This window comes from Silurus meridionalis, chromosome 1, assembly GCF_014805685.1.
Source record: "Silurus meridionalis isolate SWU-2019-XX chromosome 1, ASM1480568v1, whole genome shotgun sequence".
Taxonomy (NCBI): Eukaryota; Metazoa; Chordata; class Actinopteri; order Siluriformes; family Siluridae; genus Silurus; species Silurus meridionalis.
In genome coordinates this window covers 26,330,633-26,349,313 of record NC_060884.1, presented here as the reverse complement: position 1 = coordinate 26,349,313, position 18,681 = coordinate 26,330,633, and the positions used below count along the sequence as shown (strand labels likewise).

General features: G+C 36.5%; 1 protein-coding gene across 3 annotated transcripts; it reads left to right on the top strand.

The window, feature by feature from the left end:
• The first annotated feature begins 66 nt into the window (after nt 1-66).
• On the top strand, nt 67-16,716 carry atg4c (autophagy related 4C, cysteine peptidase). 3 transcript variants are annotated; one of them, XM_046848271.1, is made up of 11 exons: nt 67-484; nt 2,874-3,031; nt 5,421-5,504; nt 5,630-5,866; nt 8,073-8,391; nt 8,525-8,595; nt 9,236-9,390; nt 12,140-12,218; nt 12,845-12,921; nt 13,543-13,662; nt 15,546-16,716. In XM_046848271.1, exons 2-11 carry the CDS (start codon nt 2,956-2,958, stop codon nt 15,705-15,707), a joined length of 1,380 nt encoding a protein of 459 aa, XP_046704227.1. In that variant the 5' UTR covers nt 67-484; nt 2,874-2,955; the 3' UTR covers nt 15,708-16,716. The 3 variants fall into 3 exon arrangements, with proteins under 3 accessions (XP_046704227.1, XP_046704218.1, XP_046704237.1); XM_046848262.1 differs by lacking the exon at nt 67-484 and adding an exon at nt 1,151-1,246; XM_046848281.1 differs by lacking the exon at nt 67-484 and adding an exon at nt 2,519-2,623.
• The last annotated feature ends 1,965 nt before the right edge of the window (nt 16,717-18,681 follow it).

Here is an 18,681-nt window from a genome sequence, read left to right as displayed (position 1 = left end):
AACTTTATGTTGTATTTAATACAACATAAATAATGAAACTAATCAGGAGTGAAGAGATCTAATGCGCACTCGGGTTCACTACGGTAACTGACACACGGGGGCTCAAACTGAACGGAAAATAAAATATCATTTCTCTCCGACTGACAAAAGCTACGTTTACATGTACACTTTTAAAAATCGTTTCGATTGAAAGATTCGGTTTACTGTTTGCATGAGACGTTATCTAATCCGATATGGTGTTTACATTTGCGGGGGCTTTGATTTGGAATGACTTTGTGACATGCGCACATTAGCCCACATGGAGTGCCATTATTTTTATGTAAAGTGTTGCTCCATCAAGTGTGAATTTGTAGGTGAACTACTGCTGGACGGTATGAGGAGAAGACGGGCGCAGGAAGCTGAGCTTTTTGGTGGCTGTGCATCTCTAAGGAGCATCTTAACACGTCCTCTCCATCCTCCCAAAAGCAGAAGCGTGTGGATGAAGGTCTGTAGTGAGGACTGGAGGGAATGGAAACTAAACTTTCGCATGATTGGCCGGTCATTCACACGTTTTGTGAAAAAAAGCACGTCTATATCTTCTGCAATTAATCGGTTTAAAGCGTTTACATTAATAGAAAGGTTTATCCCACCCCTCTCAAACCGATTCCAATTTCGTTGGGTTTGGGCATTTTTATTCGGATTGAGGTGTTTATATGGAGCGTTTTCATTCGGATTTGTTTATATGGAGCATTTTAAATCGGATTGAGGTGTTTATATTGATCATATTAATTCTGATTGAGGTGTTTATATGGATCATATTAATTCTGATTGAGGTGTTTATATGGATCATTTTAATTCTGATTGAGATGTTTATATGGAGCATTTTCATTCGGATTGAAGTGTTTATATGGAGCATTTTCATTCTGATTGAGATGTTTATATTGAGCATTTTCATTCTGATTGAGATGTTTATATCGAGCATTTTCATTCGGCTTGGATTTTAAACCGATTACAATGCTCCATGTAAACGCACTTAATATAAATAAAACCCTAAAAAATAAAGCCTAATGTAAGGATTATGTAGAGTTTTCTGCCTTTTTATTCTAGATTTATATATAACGTTTGTGTGTGTGTGTGTGTGTGTGTGTGTGTGTGTGTAATGGGAGAGAATAACAGCAGCAGCAGATGTGCGCGTGCAGTAGTGCCTGACTCACATCCTGTATCCATACAGTAACAATGAAGGCGGAAACTGATAGAGCTGTATGAGGTGTGAAAAACGTCCGGGAATAAAACACACACACACACACACACACACACACACACTCTCTCTCTCTCTCTCTCTCTCTCTCTCTCTCTCTCTCTCTTCATTCTCCAACAATAATAATTTTTATTTATTGCATTATTTAGAAATAAAAAATGCACATAATAATTGCATTTATTATGATAGATAGATAGATAGATAGATAGATAGATAGATAGATAGATAGATAGATAGATAGATAGATAGATTTGTGTGTGTGTATATATATATATGTTACTATTATAATTTAATTACTTATTTTGTTATTAAAAGTGCACAATATTAAATGTATTATAGATAGATAGATAGATAGATAGATAGATAGATAGATAGATAGATAGATAGATAGATAATGAATTGTACAAGCACAATTACAATAATAAATCTTATGTTCATCATCATCATCATCAATGTTACTGCTTAGATCCTGAGTTTAGGTTGGCATCTCTATGGAGCTTTGCAAGAGCTCCCCCAGTGTTTTTTTGGGTTCTCTGGCTTCCTTCCACTAAACAAAAACAGGCAAGAAATATCAATCTATTGTAGTTTTATCATTGTTGAGATGAACTGTTCTGTGCTGGGTACATAAATGCAGAACTGTTCATGCAAATTGCAGTCCTTAGCCATTGTAGCAGACTGTTGATATTAGATAGAGTCCAAATCCATCCTCAAACTTCTTGAGTTGCTCAGTAACTTCATGGTTGTTCATTTGGAACCATCCCCAGCTGCACAGAGTGGTCTCTAAATAAAAAGAACTCCATTCAGAAAGTGTGTAAGTGTAAGAAATGAACACCAAATAAGTGCAAGTGTAAGAAGTCACACTAAATATTGATTTCTGTTCTTTTTTGTTTGTGTATATGTATACACAGTGTAATCCTATCTTCAGTGCTGTGAAATAGTATTTGTCACACTTAAATGATTCAGATCATTAAGCTAATTTTAATCTAAAGATTACCCAAGTAAATACAAAATGCATTTATTACAGGTAAAAAGCTGTCCAAACCTGCCTGGCTCATGTGAATTTATTTCACCCCTAAACATAACTGCAATCAAGTATTGATTGAACAAATGAGCCTTTCATATAGCTGTTGAAAAATATTGCATGATCAAAATCATTTAAGTGTGACAAATGAGCAAATATGCAAAAATAAATAATCAGGAAGAGGGCAAATACTTTTTCACAGCAAGTGTGTGGCACATACTCGCCACCTAGTGGTAACATATGGAAAGTCAAACTCAAAGTCTCGCGAGATTTCACTGGACTCTCCGAGGTCGTTTCCTCAAAAATGTAAACAAAACTGACATGCAGGCGACGTGACCAGATAAATATCTCAGATCATGTGAACAGGTAGAATTGTTCAGGGGACAGTAAATGTAGTATGCATTATTGATAGTAGTCATAATATTTGGGCGTTAAGTTTTTGCTGTACTGATTTTCAGAGGTGTGTTAGAACAGCTAGCCTATGGGCGGAACAATTGCTAATAAGTGAAACCTAAATGAGAGGGTTTTTCATGTTCTCTTGGCCTTGAATAGGTTGTAATCGTGTGTGTGCATTAGTCATGTTTTAAGGTTTACATGTGAAATGTTTATATACAGTTGTAGGCACCTGGCTTCCTGTCTTTACCGCCTAGGCTCTGGCCGTGCGCGCGGTGATGGGTTCCGATCCGTGCCAGGTGCAATGGAGATGAAAGGGAACGACGAGGTGGAGAAAATAAAGTCGAAGTTCATGTCGGCGTGGAACAATGTAAAATACAGTAAGTGCCGTAGCCGCCGCTACCGGTCCAGCTACGTGCTGTGTCACAAATCAAACCCTGCTCCCTACAGTAGTGTAGCCATGTGCCCTTCTTATAACGCGGCACTGTGTGATCCTGCATTCTGATTGGTGGATGGGGGTTCTGAGGTGCGCAGTTATTTTTTGTTAATGCGAAGTAGATCCAGACAGGCGCTGGCCGCATTACAGTTTTATATCACTCCGCCAAGGTACTGGGAAAGTCAACTGACCGTCCACACACACAGTGCCGAACTATTTAACTTATTATCATTAATCTTTCTCTCTCTCTCTCTCTTTCTCTCTCTCTCTCTCTTTTTTTGCGTGTCTTTCTACCTGCCCCCCCCCAACATTTGTATTGCCAAAGCATAGAACATTCGGACAAATAACAACAAAAATAAGAGCTCTCTCACTCTTCTTTCCCTCTCTCTCTCAATCTCTTTTATTCATTTTTTTCTCCCTTTCTCTCCCTCTTTCTTCAGTTCAGAATGTTGTGTTAGTGTGACTGCTTTAGCATTGTTTCCAAAGCTGAATATAAAGTGATGTAAATGAGCAATTAATACTCAAAGAAATTGATAGAAAGTGAAGCGTTACATAGACAATAATCATAAATAAACAATAATCACATTATACATATTTTCTAATACATATGCAGGATTGGATTTACCTACATACCTACATATCTGTATGTACATACTCAAACACACAAATGCACGTATATAAATGGGGTACAGGTTAGGGTTAGATTAGGTTACAGTAGATATAAAGTGATGTGTTTATTATTTGATGCAGTGTGAATATGAATGTAGCTGCTAGTCATGTACCTCTTACATGTTCCCCTAAAACACAGCTGAGTTTATGTTCAGTGCTCAGAGAGGTTTTAGATGACGGATAAGAATTTTCATTTATATTCATGTCTGATGTGGTTAGATTTCGTACTAATAAGAGTGAAACGTGTCTCTGTTTCTACCTCCTGCAGGTTACATTGTTTACAGAGGTGTTGATTTCTAGGGTTATAGACCTGAGCATGTGATCTTCCACTCTGTATTTAGTCAAAAGTTCTTTCAGCTTCCTGATTTTTCAGACATTCAGCGAGTTTGCTTGGTCTGTTTAGTGTGTAGTGCACGTGATTAGGTTGATTTGGGATTCAGTATTCGTTTTTTGTTTGTTTGTTTCCTTCTTTCTCTCTCTCTCTCTCTCTCTCTCTCTCTCTCTCTCTCTCTCGCTCTCGCTCTCTCTCTCCCCCCATTCATTATTCAATGCATTATTTAGAAATAAAAAAATGCACATAATAATTACATTTATTATTTTAGATAGATAGATAGATAGATAGATAGATAGATAGATAGATAGATAGATAGATAGATAGATAGATAGATAGATAGATAGGCAGGCTGCCATCTATCGAGAGAGAGAGAGTGAGAGAGAGAGAGAGAGAGAGATAGATATCTTTTTCTTCCTTTCTTTCTTTCTTTCTTTCTTTCTTTCTTTCTTTCTTTCTTTCTTTCTTTCTTTCTTTCTTTCTTTTCTTGTCTCTCTTACTCTCTCCAATTTTTTACTGAATATCATCCTAGTAAGAAATTACCTCAACACACAAAAGACTTTTAGGGAAACAACAGTGTTTTGAAGTGTGGTAACTAGTATAAGCGGAATCATTCAATAATAAAGCACACCCCCGCTTTACCTCCAATACACCCCGCTTCACATTATGGCCTGATTAACACCTTCTGTATGCATTATATGGACCAGAGTCAATTATTTCTTACATTTCAAATTAAATAATATATCATGTAAATTATTATGAAATTCTGATTGCACTTGTTTTATAATCGCTTGCAAGAAAAGATTTGTCTGGCTAAAGCTAATCATGGTTATTTGTTGATATTCTTACTGGAAGGAGATATTTATTTAACAAAAGTCAACTCAAGTGTTACAGGTACAAATGTTCCTTTAGTGTACAGCACTGTGGGCTTTGCCTGTTTTCATTTTCCAGTTTCTCCGTAACATAACACACTTTATTTGACATATTTGGTCATATTAGATAAAAAATTAAACATTGGTGATTAAAGGTAAAGGTTTTCATGGACATTTCCCAACATTAAATGCAGCAAGGATAAGCATTAAAAATATAATGCACTGTTTTTTTTTATTTATTTATAAATAATAATAATAAATAAATAAATAATGTATTTATACATTTTATTCTATTTATTTACAATTAATTTGTGTGTTCCTTTTGTTCTATTTAATACTATGAATGAATTATTTTATACATTTTACACTACATCCTAAAGTACTTAAATTCTTACATTGTGCACTAATTGTGTTTTTTTAATTTTATAATATTATTATTATTATTATTATTATTATTATAGGTTGGGTGCTGAAATCAAAGACGTCCTTTAGTCGCAATTCTGTGGTCTTCCTGCTTGGCAAATGCTATCACTTCAAGGCAGACGGTAACAGATTGTCCGCACACATGCACACAAATACACGCACAGTATATAGATTATATTATATAGAGATAATTACTACATTTTTATATTCTAATTTCATGATGTTTATTGCTGCTCTATTTTCACAGATGAAGACAGCCCCACAGAGAGCTGCAGCACAGATTTATTTGATGATGATTATGCTGTCATTGGCAATGTGGAAGGATTTCGGAGGGATTTCGCATCTCGGATCTGGCTCACTTATCGGGATGATTTTGCTGCACTCCCGGAATCGACCATCACCACAGACTGTGGTTGGGGCTGCACTCTCAGAGCCGGGCAGATGATGCTGGCCCAGGCACTCATTCTAAATTTCCTGGGAAGAGGTTGGTTTTAGGTTTGGATTAAGTTCCCCTTTGTCTGGTGTTGAATGGACATTTGGAAAATAAATTGGACCTGGTACATTTTAGAACAGAACCACTTTATAGACGCTGATTGATTCAAAAACAGGGAACAGTACTTGTGTTATGTTGCGTTCACATGTCATATTGTTGTGGCAACTTTTTAAAAGTGGGTGTCACAACTAGCATCAACTTTTGACAACAAATCAGGAGAATGATCAGGAGACTGACTTCACTTTCTATTGGTTCAGCATTTCTTCACCAGATCCACCATATTTTTTCAACTTTCTCAAAAAGTCAAATTTACTGGTCTTCGGTTGCTTTGTGGCTGTGAGTCAACTATATGTATGAATGTAGCATTAGGATTTTCTCAGCGATTTACTTCTCTTTTGTACATTAAACATTTTAAGTTATGATGCTTTTTCCTCTAAAGCCAAAATGACTGATACTGACACTCAAGGCTCAATTATTATGTGACTTGAAGTAAATGTATTGATCTCACTTTTAAAAACAAAACACACACAAAATAGCCCGAACCTAGCTAATAACACTGATGTAAAATGTCATGTCATATAATGTCAAGTTATACGTCAAGTACAAACCCGATTCCAAAAAAGTTGGGACACTGAACAAATTGTGAATAAAAACCGAATGCAATAATGTGGAAGTTAAAATGTTAATATTTTATTCAGAATACAACATAGATGACAAATCAAATGTTTAAACTGGCCTTATCCTCTTTAGTCCGGATGACATGGTGTCCCAGTTTTCCAAAAATAACTTTTTTTTAATTTTGATTCGTCTGACCACAGAACAGTTTTTCACTTTGTCACAGTCCATCTTAAATGAGCTTTGGCCCAGAGAAAACGCCTGCGCTTCTGGATCATGTTTAGATATGGCTTCTTTTTTGACCTATAGAGTTTTAGCCGGCAACGGTCTTCTGAATGTATTCCTGAGCCCATGTTGTGATTTCCATTACAGTAGCATTCCTGTATGTGATGCAGTGCCGTCTAAGGGCCCAAAGATCACGGGCATCCAGTATGGTTTTGTGTAAATTTATAGAACTACAGTACACTTTGTAATTAATAATTATATTTTTTTAAAATACATTTTATTATTTAAACATAAAACTCCATAAAAACAATTCCCTATATGTTTTTTGGTCTATCGTGCTATCCGCGAGAAGGCCGGGAAAATCAAACAAATCGAAACAAATTAGTTATGTGGCAAATGCAATAAACCTGGGGCGCGAGTATAGTCAAATGATAAGCAAGATCCTCTGTAACTGACCATAGTGATATTCTATATAATGAACATCTGATCGGATTCTGTTTTATAGCCTCCATTGAGAAAACAACGTTTAAGAAGAAATTGGTGCCAAATTGACTGATTTGAAATATCTCATGCAAAGTATTGGAAGGGACATAAATCATATTTATTGATCAATTACATGATGTCATTACGTTAATGTTTCAGAATCAGACACTTTATGGAACTCGCTAGGCTTAGCCCCACCACTTAGGTGCCCATCGCCTTTGTAAGGATAAAATGCAGTAAAAGTAAAATACTGGCAACAGTAAATCTTATAATTGGACTGTTCTTTAAGTAGTAGCTCTTCTCATTAGAAGTCATTTAAAATATGCCTGTATGATTTATAGCAGCTTAAAAAATACTTTTCTCTCAATCCTTATTGCTCCAGTATGGACATTTGTAGTTTTTAAAGGTCATCCACCTTCCAAAATATTGAATAAGAATTGTATTGTATTTATTCATACAAGGCACATATTATCAACATTTCCAAAAGATTTCTGGAAACTTTCCATGTAAACTTCATCTGGGGACTTTTGGAAATATTCTGTTATAAACATAAATATAAACATTTTGTTTTGTCAGAACTTGCAAGCAAATTACTACACATTTAAAAATAAAATTCTTGACACAGCACAAGGAAGTTTGAAACTTTAATTTGTGCATTATTTATGTAATTTACATGAATACTCGCCAAGACGGACATTTGTTGACATGTTTTAAGAAATGAAAAGAAATATGGTGTTTTTTCCCTTTTATTGGCTAACCTGCAATTTTAGTTCATTAGTTCTCATTTATTTATTTTAATTCCCATTGAAATTTTCCAGTCTTGGAAGTTTGCAACACTGACTTTTACTGTATTATTTTTTTTTGGTGCTCCCAGACTGGACCTGGCCAGATGCGCTGTCCTTGGAGCCTCTGGACACCGAGACAAGGACGAGCAGCGCAGCACGAAAACTGGTCGCCTCATTAGAAGCTTCATTCCAGGGAGATAGGCTGAGATTCCCATCTTGCCAGCCCCAGTGTGGGGCAGAAGAAGCTGACGCTCACCTGAAAGAGGTGTACCATCGCACTGTTGTGACCTGGTTTGGAGATACTCTGTCTGCCCAGCTCAGTGTTCACAGGCTGGTCCATCTGGGTATGACCTCAGGGAAAAGAGCAGGAGATTGGTATGGCCCTGGTGTAGTGGCACACATACTCAGGTTGGTTTGGCTGCTCTTATATATATATATATATATATATATATATATATATATATATATATATATATATATATATATATAAAACAACCTTATACTAGAAACTTCCACTAATCCATACTCATTTACTATCTAGGAAAGCCGTAGAAGAGGCTACAGATCCTGAACTGCAAGGTGTGACTGTTTATGTGGCACAGGATTGCACAGGTGTGTAAGGAATACTGTACATGCCCTAATCATTTCCTTAAAATATCACATACCGTATTTTCCGGACTATAACCCGCTACTTTTTCCCAACGCTTTGAACCCCGCGGCTTAAACAATGAAGCGGCTAATTTATGGATTTTTCTGGGTTTTTTCTCGGTTTCACAAACTTCAAGCCAAAAAACTGAACCCCATAACATTAGACCAATGAAATTGCCGAACGGGTTCAGGTGAACCAATGAAACTCTTTATATTAAATCAGAAGCTTCACCGATGGTGATTTTTAAACGCACGACGATGCCAAAAGAAAAACTCCCGAGAGAAATAGTTGTGAAAGGAAGGAGGAAGACAGTGAACAATGACTTTCTTGGTAGGCTACTGTTTAGATACAAGCCGTGTAACAGACACTGCCTTTCGTTAAAGCCTGTGTAAAGTTCATTAGTTTCAATGTAGGCACCTGTGGCTTATTTATGTTCAAAATAAAATCTTTGTAAAATTCAGTGGGTGTGGCTTAATAGTACGGAAATTACGGTACTCATAAATCCTTAATACATAGTAAAACACACCAACAATGCTGTTAGTTACATTTAAAGCAGTAATCCAGTGATTTTAGAAATGCCTCTGTGTTGTTGATTCACTGCAGTGTACAGCGCTGATGTTCTCGAGAGTCATTCAGTGCAGGTGGACACACGCTCGGTTCCTGAGGGAATGGCCACTGACAACAGAGCCGTCATCATTCTCATTCCTGTCAGACTCGGGGGAGAGAAGATTAACCCTGAATACTTCAGCTTTGTCAAGGTAAGGTTGTTTAACATCTTGAAAGGGAAGTTCATTCCACCACCTCAGTGCCAGAACAGAGAAGAGCCTTGAAGTATACTTACCTCTCATTCTATGAGAAGGTGGTACCAGTAGAGTAGTGCTGGAGGATCTCAGACAGGTGTGATGAGGTCTCTGAGGTAAGAGGGTGCTGGTCCATTTTTTGGCCTTGTAGGCAAGCATCTGTTTTTTTAATCTGATACATGCAGCTACTGGAGGCCAGTAGTGGGAGTGCAGCACTGGGATGGCATTGGAGAACTTGGGCAGGTTGAACACAAGTTGTGCAGCTGCGTTTTGGATCATTTGCAGTGGACGAATAGCGTTCAGAGGTAGACCTGCCAGGAGACAGTTGCATTAGTCCAGTATCGAAATGACAAAAGACTGAACAAGCACCTGAGCAGCCTGTGTGGACAGAAATGGTTGAATCCTTCAGATATTGTAGAGAAGAAATAGACAAGAATGAGCCACATTAGCAACATGCGAGGAGAAGGACAGTTGATTGTCCATAGTTAACCCAAGGTTCAAACAGTGGCTGAAGAGGAGAGCAGATAGTTATGAAGAGTTATTTGAAGATCTTGACCTGGAGATGATTCATCTGGGATGACCAGAAGTTTTGTTTTGCAAGGGTTGAGTTTTAATTGATGAGCAATCATCAATGAAGATATGTCCGTCAAGCATGCCGAGGTCAGAGCAGAAGCTGTGGTATCTGAAGGAGGGAAAGAAAAGATGAGTTGAGTTTCATCAGCATAGCAGTGGTAAGAAAACCTGTTTATATCAATATGACTTCACCAATAGAGTGGGTATAGAAAGAGAATAAGAGGGGACCAAGTACAGAGCCTTGTGGGACCATTGGAGAGTCTGTGTGGGGCAACCACATCTCCCCTTCATGTTACCTTGTATGAGTGACTTTTCAGGTGGGAAGCAAACCATTCTCATGCTGCTAGGCGGATACTGAGGCTATAAAAACTGTGTGGCTACAGTTCTTGGCTAAAGTAGGTGCAGAGAAGAAAACCAGCAAAGCAAAGCAGGGGGCTGTGGTATTTACTGATTATTACTGTTTTACCTTAGTAACCAATTAGTAGCTTAGGTTGTAAAATGGTATATAGTTAAAAACGTATACCTTTTATAAATATGTTTATTTTTTTTCAAATATATTTCCATATTGTAGTAAATACAGGTTAAATGTGAGCCTATGGTTTTATTGCTACAGCACTGCATTTGATGAAGTGTTGAATGAATGCAGGTAGGAACTAAAGTTAGGATGGATCCTATGTATATTGGACAATCTGCAGAAGTTTATCTTACTGGGGAATCAGTAATTATATATTTGTATATAATTTATATATTTATATTATATATATTTCCCTATAGGATGCTTTCACCTTGAAAAATCCTTGACAAATAGGTTATCATTATTATTATCAGTATTTAAAATGAACGATGAAAGTTTGGTGTACCTCTGGCAATGAATAGGTTCTTGCCTTCATTGTACTTTTGTATTCTGAATCTGAAGTGCATGACTGACTTGAATTTATGCAGCCACAGATAAAGTTGGACCTCTTATTAACACCAGTAGTGAATGTCAGTGTATTACTATACTTTGTTGCACTGGCAATTTATTTTTTGTTTAAATATTTGCTCACTTATTAGACTAATTATTCTTTGGGATTCTGTCCTAATTTTTTTTATTTTTATTATTTTCTTACTTTTTTGTTACTGTTTGAATAAAGTTTTCTCAATAGGATGCTATGGTGTGACAAGAGCTCATTTGTATTTGCAGAAATTTGTGCTCAAATACTTGAAATCAAAAATCGCACACTAAAATGAAAATTTAAAACGCACACAATGAACTTAGGTATATTAGAAATTGTATTACGATAGCTATATCCTGGTCAGGATTTTTGCAATATAACACAGGAACACTGGGGCTGTGCTGTTTAGGTTTGTATAGGGTTAGCAATACATTATGAATAGGATCTCAGTCTATCACAAGGCACCAGTCACAAACACATTCACGTGTTTTTGGATGGGGAGGTGGTAGTTAGTGATTAAGGCCGACTTAGGGCCCTTCTAGTAGCTAAAAAAGGACATGTTGCTTGAAGTTGTGTATTTAACCATTCAGATTTCGGTGGCATCTAGCAGGCATACAAAAGCAATTTCACGTCTTCTTCTGAATGTACATTTTCTGTAAGTCGCTCTGGATGAGGGGGTCTGCCAAATGCCATAAATGTACATGTAAATGGATGTGGGAGAAAACCAGAAAGCCAACTGTAATGCCACACAGACACAATGAGAACATGTAAAACTCCCCACATTCTCAGTAAAACATTAACACTGTACCACCGTCCCACACGGACACATTTCACATCATCATGTGTGTCACATTTTATTTATTAAAGAATCAATTTCAAGGAAAATGTCATTCTAATTGTTTATATTATGAAACTTAACATTTTCACGGTCTATAATTACTGGTACAGAATATCTTGTTTTCTCATATCTGAGCATTTTGGTTAATGAGCCTCATTTCTCATTCAATTTTTTAAGTTTGGTCTAATGGTTTTCACAGGTGGATCAAACTCAGCGTTCCTGCCAGATTTACAAAATGCTTTGTGCACAGGGGCACTGTCATGCTGGAACAGGTTTAGGTCTTCTAGTTCAAGTAAAGGGAAAATTGAACTTGTCCTTGAGATAACATGATTAAAGTGATTAACATAATTTCTTTCTTTAGGCCATTCTGAGCTTGGAATACTGTATTGGTATCATTGGAGGGAAACCCAAGCAGGCCTACTACTTTGTTGGATTTCAAGGTGAGTCTTCTGGTTTAACATGTTAAAACATTCTACAGAGAAATGAACCTCATGGCTGAAGCAGAGCTTATTTTATGATGGATAGCGCTCCATCTATCATGTATGAACATCTGTGCCACCCAAAGTAGTCCATTTTCCATCACCTTGATCTGTGAGTAGGGACCTTCGGTTGTACATGCTAGCAGTCAATATTTACCCATTTACATTTTAGCAATTTAAAACCAGGCTGATGACAAGCAACTCGTTCTCCCCGCCAGGCCCGAGCTGCCACACGCATCTATCATATGCAAATGACGCAATATAATTGGATGTTTGTGAAAGTAATTTTCCAGCACCAAAAAAATTAAATGACAATCCTGTTTCACTTTGTAACAGATGTGCTTGTACAACTAGATTGGAAAAAAAAAAGAAGAGAGAGAAAGAGAGTTTAATCCATTTCAGTTTGGTGAAGGACTATACAGGGAGGAAAAAAAAAATCCATGCTGGGGTTCATTTGTTAGGAGCCTAAGACAATCTGTGCATGACTTTGAGCTGCTCTGCATAGAAATTGAGAAAGGATATGGATTATTATCATCGTGCTGTTTTTTTTTTTTTTGAATAACTTGTCTTTTGTTTTGTCCTTGCAGATGACAGCATGATTTACATGGACCCTCATTACTGTCAGTCTTTTGTGGATGTCAGCACAAGCAATTTTCCTCTGCAGGTAATGTGGAATTGCAAAAAAAAGAAAAAAAAAAAAAAAGCTGACCGCTGCCTAGTGATGTGAATTTAATAGTTTCTGTTAGTACTTAAGGGTATGAATTTTAAAGAAGCCCGTCTGCACTCAATTACCGAACACACGAAAGTCGATTTACACCTCTATCTGACAACTAGGACATGTCTCGTGAAAAAAAAGAGGCAAGCGGAATTCCAAATATATCAGCTCTTACATCACCCCTGCTTGTGTGAGGACCTTTTTCATGGGCACGATAAAATGTTTTTACATTTTCGTATGCAGTAAAAATGCGGCATGACAGCCTGAAATACCGAGCCGTTCCTTTCGCCTGTCTGTCACAGCTGTTCAAACGAGAAAGTTTGAAGAAGAAGAAAAAAACAACATTTTTGAAAAACACATTTCACCTGGCCAAGTCAAGGTGCTTATTTGTTCTGTCTAGTTCACATGGACATGTGAGGATTTTATTTTGCTACCTACAGATAAACCTTTAGTCTAGTGGATATTTGTACTTTTACTCGAATAATATTTTACTTAGTGTATCTTTACTTTTACTCAACTACATGGTTTGTGTACTTTGTCCACCACTGGTCTGTATGTATGTTTTTCCAGTCATATCATTGCCCATCACCAAAGAAGATGCCTTTCATTAAAATGGATCCAAGCTGCACTATTGGGTTTTACTCCAAAAGTGTTCAGGATTATGAAAGAATTAGTGGTGAGCTGTCTAAGGTAAGTGGAACCTGCAGTTCTAAAGAGAGTAACGGTACAGTGTTTAAGATAAACAAGTAAAAGAGTGAGATGTAGTATAGGTTGGTTTAAAAACAGCCAAATCAGTGTGTTAAAGCAAACAAACTTTGTGTGAAGGAATGCAGTCAGGTTTACATCCCCTGACAAAACTGACAAAGCAGCAAACCATTTATTGTGCCGAGTTTCACATTTACATGTCGTTATCATTAATAACAAAAATGCTCAAGTACGCCATTTAAATATCCTAATAAAAATATATGAATAAAACCAAAGATTGAAAATGTGCAGATGACAAATTGATCATTCTTAAACATTAATTTTACAATGATGAACTTAATTGGATGATAAACTAATGCCATTTGATTTTATGTCATAAAGCTATTGTCTGGATAAGAGGATTATAGATATAATGTGTAATGTAAAAACTGTTAACTGCTGAGGTGCTGAAGATGTTTACATGTATATTAGTATTCTTTATATTACAGTGCTGTTGAATTCTGATTGGCTAGAAGGTGAGACATCGGTGCAAGCGTTAATTCAAATAATTTTTTTATTATTAATGTTTTTATTGTAATGGTACGTTCACACATAAAACGTTTCGCAACTACAAAGCGACCAGAGATTGTTCATGTTTAATGAAAGTTGGCGAATTCTGCCGATCATTAGCAACTAGATGTGGGTGTGTCGGGTTACGCCATAAATCTGAGACGATAGATAGATAGATAGATAGATAGATAGATAGATAGATAGATAGATAGATAGATAGATAGATAGATAGATAGATAGACAGACAGACAGACAGACAGACAGACAGACAGACAGACAGACAGACAGTAACTGTAAATTAATTCTAAAATTGAAAGTTTTTGCAAATATTTACTGCTGCTTGTATAAACGTACCATTATAGGTAATTATTTTTTATAGTAAAGACATACACAAGGTCTTGTATGGTGGATGTTTTATATAAATAGACAATGTGTAATTGTAGAAATGAAGTTTTCTTTTACGTTGATGAGGTTAATTCATATTCATTTTGTAAAGAGTCTCTAGTGCCAGCACTTTGTAACATCAAGAGCAAGACAACAGAGGCTGGTGTTATAATATGAGTGAGAACAGGAACTAACTTATTTGAGAAAAATGTAACTGGAAACTAGCCATAATGGATAAAACACACATTGCTATTTTAACAGATAAAACTGTTATGGTAGAATTTGGAGAATAAAGCACATTGTGTGTAGCTTTTATAGGAAAATAATCAACTTCAGCATCACACATTTTCCTATAACAACATGCCCATGTGTACAAAGTCAGCTCTATGAGTATATGGTTTACATGGTTTGGATTGCAAGATCTTAAATTGCCTGCTTTATAGCTCTGATCTCACACCCTTCTGAACACTTTTGCAATGAATTGAAATGCTGACAGGACCTCAGGCATCCTGACCTCACAAATCTTTACTACACCCTTGTCGCTGAATGAGCACAAATTTCCACAAGCACACTCCAAAATGTAGTGGAACATCTTCCCAGAAGAGTGGAGGTTATTATAACAGCAAACTGGGAATAAATGTTTAATTATATGTTCAAAAAGCATATGGTCAGTTTTTGAAGACCTGCTCTATTATTCAGACTGAATATTTGGATTGAACTAGAAGCGAATGCAGTCAGTATAGAATCTGTCAGCAGGTGGCAGCATTTAACCGTGTACGACATGACAGCCGTCCAGCTGACTTTTTAGTGCACATTATAGTGTCTGCTCTGACACAACTGACTCACATTTGCCATTGTGGGAAAAAGTTTAAATCCGAAGCATCTCAATGGCTTTTTATTCATTATAAATCTGTTTCTGTGATTGCACGAGCTAGCTTCTGCAGCCGTCATCGAAAGAGAAGTACCCGGCATTTACCTTTATGAGAGGACACGGGAGAGATTATGAACTGTCTGTTCCCATGGAGAAGAAAGAATGGCCCTTCATCAAGGACACACGCAATCCTGGGGCCACCGCAGGGGACTTTGTGCTGCTGTAAATGAGGGCTTGAAATGTAGTTATGTGTATGATTTCTTTTCTGCATTATGCTGGTTTTAATGGTCCTGCCATACCAAGCATGTACGGAAAATAGTCCTGATTCTAGGATTTCTTTTTTTTTTTTTTGAAAGCAGAAACTAAAACACCAACTTTTTAAACTCAACACCTCGACTTAACACTGTAAACATACGCAATATATTTCACACACATTTCCGGTCAGAAAACATTCTTCAGGATGGATGTATACATCATGTTTACATTATGTATTCATCTGGCACTCAAATTCAAAAGCTGTATATTGTTAGTATGTTCCTTCTTACTACTCTTATAGTTATTAAACAATTTTTTGATACTTTATATCTAGAAGAGAAGAATCACACTCCAGGTTGCAACACTGTGCTTAAACTAAACATAAAAACGAAGCTTAGAAACTCTACACAGCCTTCAAAATTGTCCTAGTGCCTCCTGGAAGCATGATGTTTCTAGGGCCCTACAGCATTCGAGTGCTTCCGAAATGTCTTGTACACACTGAGATATTGCAATTGTAGCACTTACTCACTCACACACATAAAAAAGTTGTTTCTGGCTAATATATGATATATTATTATATTTTTTTTTCTGATTTAAATTGTCTCCGGATCACAGTGCTGCTAAAATCATAATGGTCTTCAGAAGGACAGCTTCTCCTGACCCGTGCCATTAAAGAAAGACTAAATACTATTAAAAACGTGATTTTTGTTGTTGTTATGGTTGTTGTTGCTTATAACCATGTTGATTATGCTGCAGTACGAAGTTATGTCCATTAAAAAAAAAGTGTTCTTCATAAGAAGTAAAATTGTCTGTAAGATTCTGTCTATCTTCTTGATGTCAAGTGTATACAAATGACAGTAACACTATTACTATATATATATATATATATATCGCTCATGTAACTCAAATCATTTTGCACAGCGGTCATTAATATTTTGTGCAACAGTAATTTACAAATAAAACTGAAATGACGAACTTGATCTCTTTTGTAATTTCTTTTATTTGCTTTGTCATTTATTCGGTAATTCATGTTAAGTAAGTGCTTTATCCAGGTCAGAGCCTATCCCAGAAACACTGTCCATGAAGCCAGAAGAGACCCTGGAGATCCCCCTTTATTGCAACTTATTCCCACACAGTTCTTTAAAATGGCACGTAGAGTAAAATGGTGCTTTCAAGTAATGTCAATTTTCTCACTGGTAAAAAATACTTGAGAATTTATACTTTGTTATTCTACTTATGTGTTTATTTGGTCTATTTCCACTTTTAATAATTAGCTATTCGATTTTTATTACATTATTATATATATATATTTTTTATAAATGCCAAGTCAAGAGGCTTTAATGTCATTTCAAACATATACAGTTGTTACAGTAAACAGTGAAATTAAATATGTTCCTCTGGGACCAACGTGCCTCATAAAACAACAAATTACACACAATAATTGGCAATAGAACAATAGAAGAACTTGCACAGTGAATTACAGTGCAGCACAAGCCAGTTCACAAAGCTAATGAGGAATTTATGAGCAAAGGCGTTGTTGTTGTTATATAACTACTCTACATGTTAACATTTCCACTGTATTTAATGGCAATTATTGCATTACAAATTACATCAATAATTCTCCTATTCAGCCAATAACTGTATTGGCTAAATAAGCTTAGTTTATCATCCAATTACATTCATCAATGTAGAAAAAAACTCAAGAATTATCCATTTGTCATCTGAGCTGACATGATGCTAACAAAGCACTGTTACTATACTTGTTCCTGTGTGTCTGATTATGGACATTACAACCAACAACAGTATTGAACTTGAGAATTTAATGATCTGGGGTTCATAAATGAGCATAGACCTCTAAAATTAGTCTTTTGATTTTCTCTCTAGAATTCATAAACTCCATGTTATTAAAAAAAAATAGCTGAGGTATGCACATTTTTAACACTAACTAGCTACATCTACCTGCTTTGTTTTTTTTAACATTTTTCATAATGCAGGTTAGACATCGATTATAGTAGCATAAACAGAAGAAGTTTGTCAGGAATTCAAATCTAGCTAATGGTGGCAAATATCGGTTGTTTACATGATATTTTACTTCTGTTTAATTCCATAGCAACAAATAAAGTATATTTCTTTGATACTTCCACCTGCAATTTTTTTGACACAATTTAATCCTTTCACAAATACAGTATAATTTTTCTATACTTTTTCCACATCTGTTTGTTTTAATGCTTTAAAATGATTTTCCAATAATCATCCAAGATGAATGTTAACTGTACATTTCAACCCCGCCACCCACACTCCTGTCAGCCGAATGGGAAAAACAGGACCCCAGAAGAGACAACAGCTTATTGTACATTTCTTAGAGGAAAAGAAAATGTACGTGTACTGGACTCAGTGTTGCCATGGTTAATTCTTCTGTTGCTGTTCTGTTTGAGAAATGCTTGTCCTGTTTCCTTGTTAAATCCAAATTCTTGTATTAAAAAGGCCATGGCCTTTGAGGATTGGCTCTGTTTTGGGGAACAGTCTGCCCTTTTGAGGGCTGCAGCAGAAGAATCGGCCGTTTGTGTTGACCGTGGCATGTCATGAAGACAGACCCGACAGAGTACAATGAGTCCATCGAACTGCTGCGTTTTTCAGCATTTGTGTCTGTGATCAGTAAATTGACTCTGGGCTGTTTTTAGGAAATGTAGCACTGAGGAAGAGGAAAAGAGGACTGCTGGGGTAGAAGAATGCAGCAAGATGCCAAGATGCCATTTTGTGAGTGTTACATGAAAGGACATTTGTGCTCTGGGGCATCAGGGATTTTAAGGGGACTCTGTTCTGCGTGTATTTACGATGCTGTCTGGATGAATATTTGATTAATGAGTCACGGATTTCAGGGCCTGAATGTGCTATCTGAGGAGGAAACCAGGAGCTAGGGTTTAACATAGTTGCCAATGGAGGCA

Coding starts and splice junctions, on each gene's coding strand:
- atg4c (XM_046848262.1), top strand. Junction 3,032..5,420: donor GTGGAACAATGTAAAATACA/GTAAGTGCCGTA, acceptor TTATTATTATAG/GTTGGGTGCTGAAATCAAAG. Junction 12,922..13,542: donor CAAGCAATTTTCCTCTGCAG/GTAATGTGGAAT, acceptor ATGTTTTTCCAG/TCATATCATTGCCCATCACC.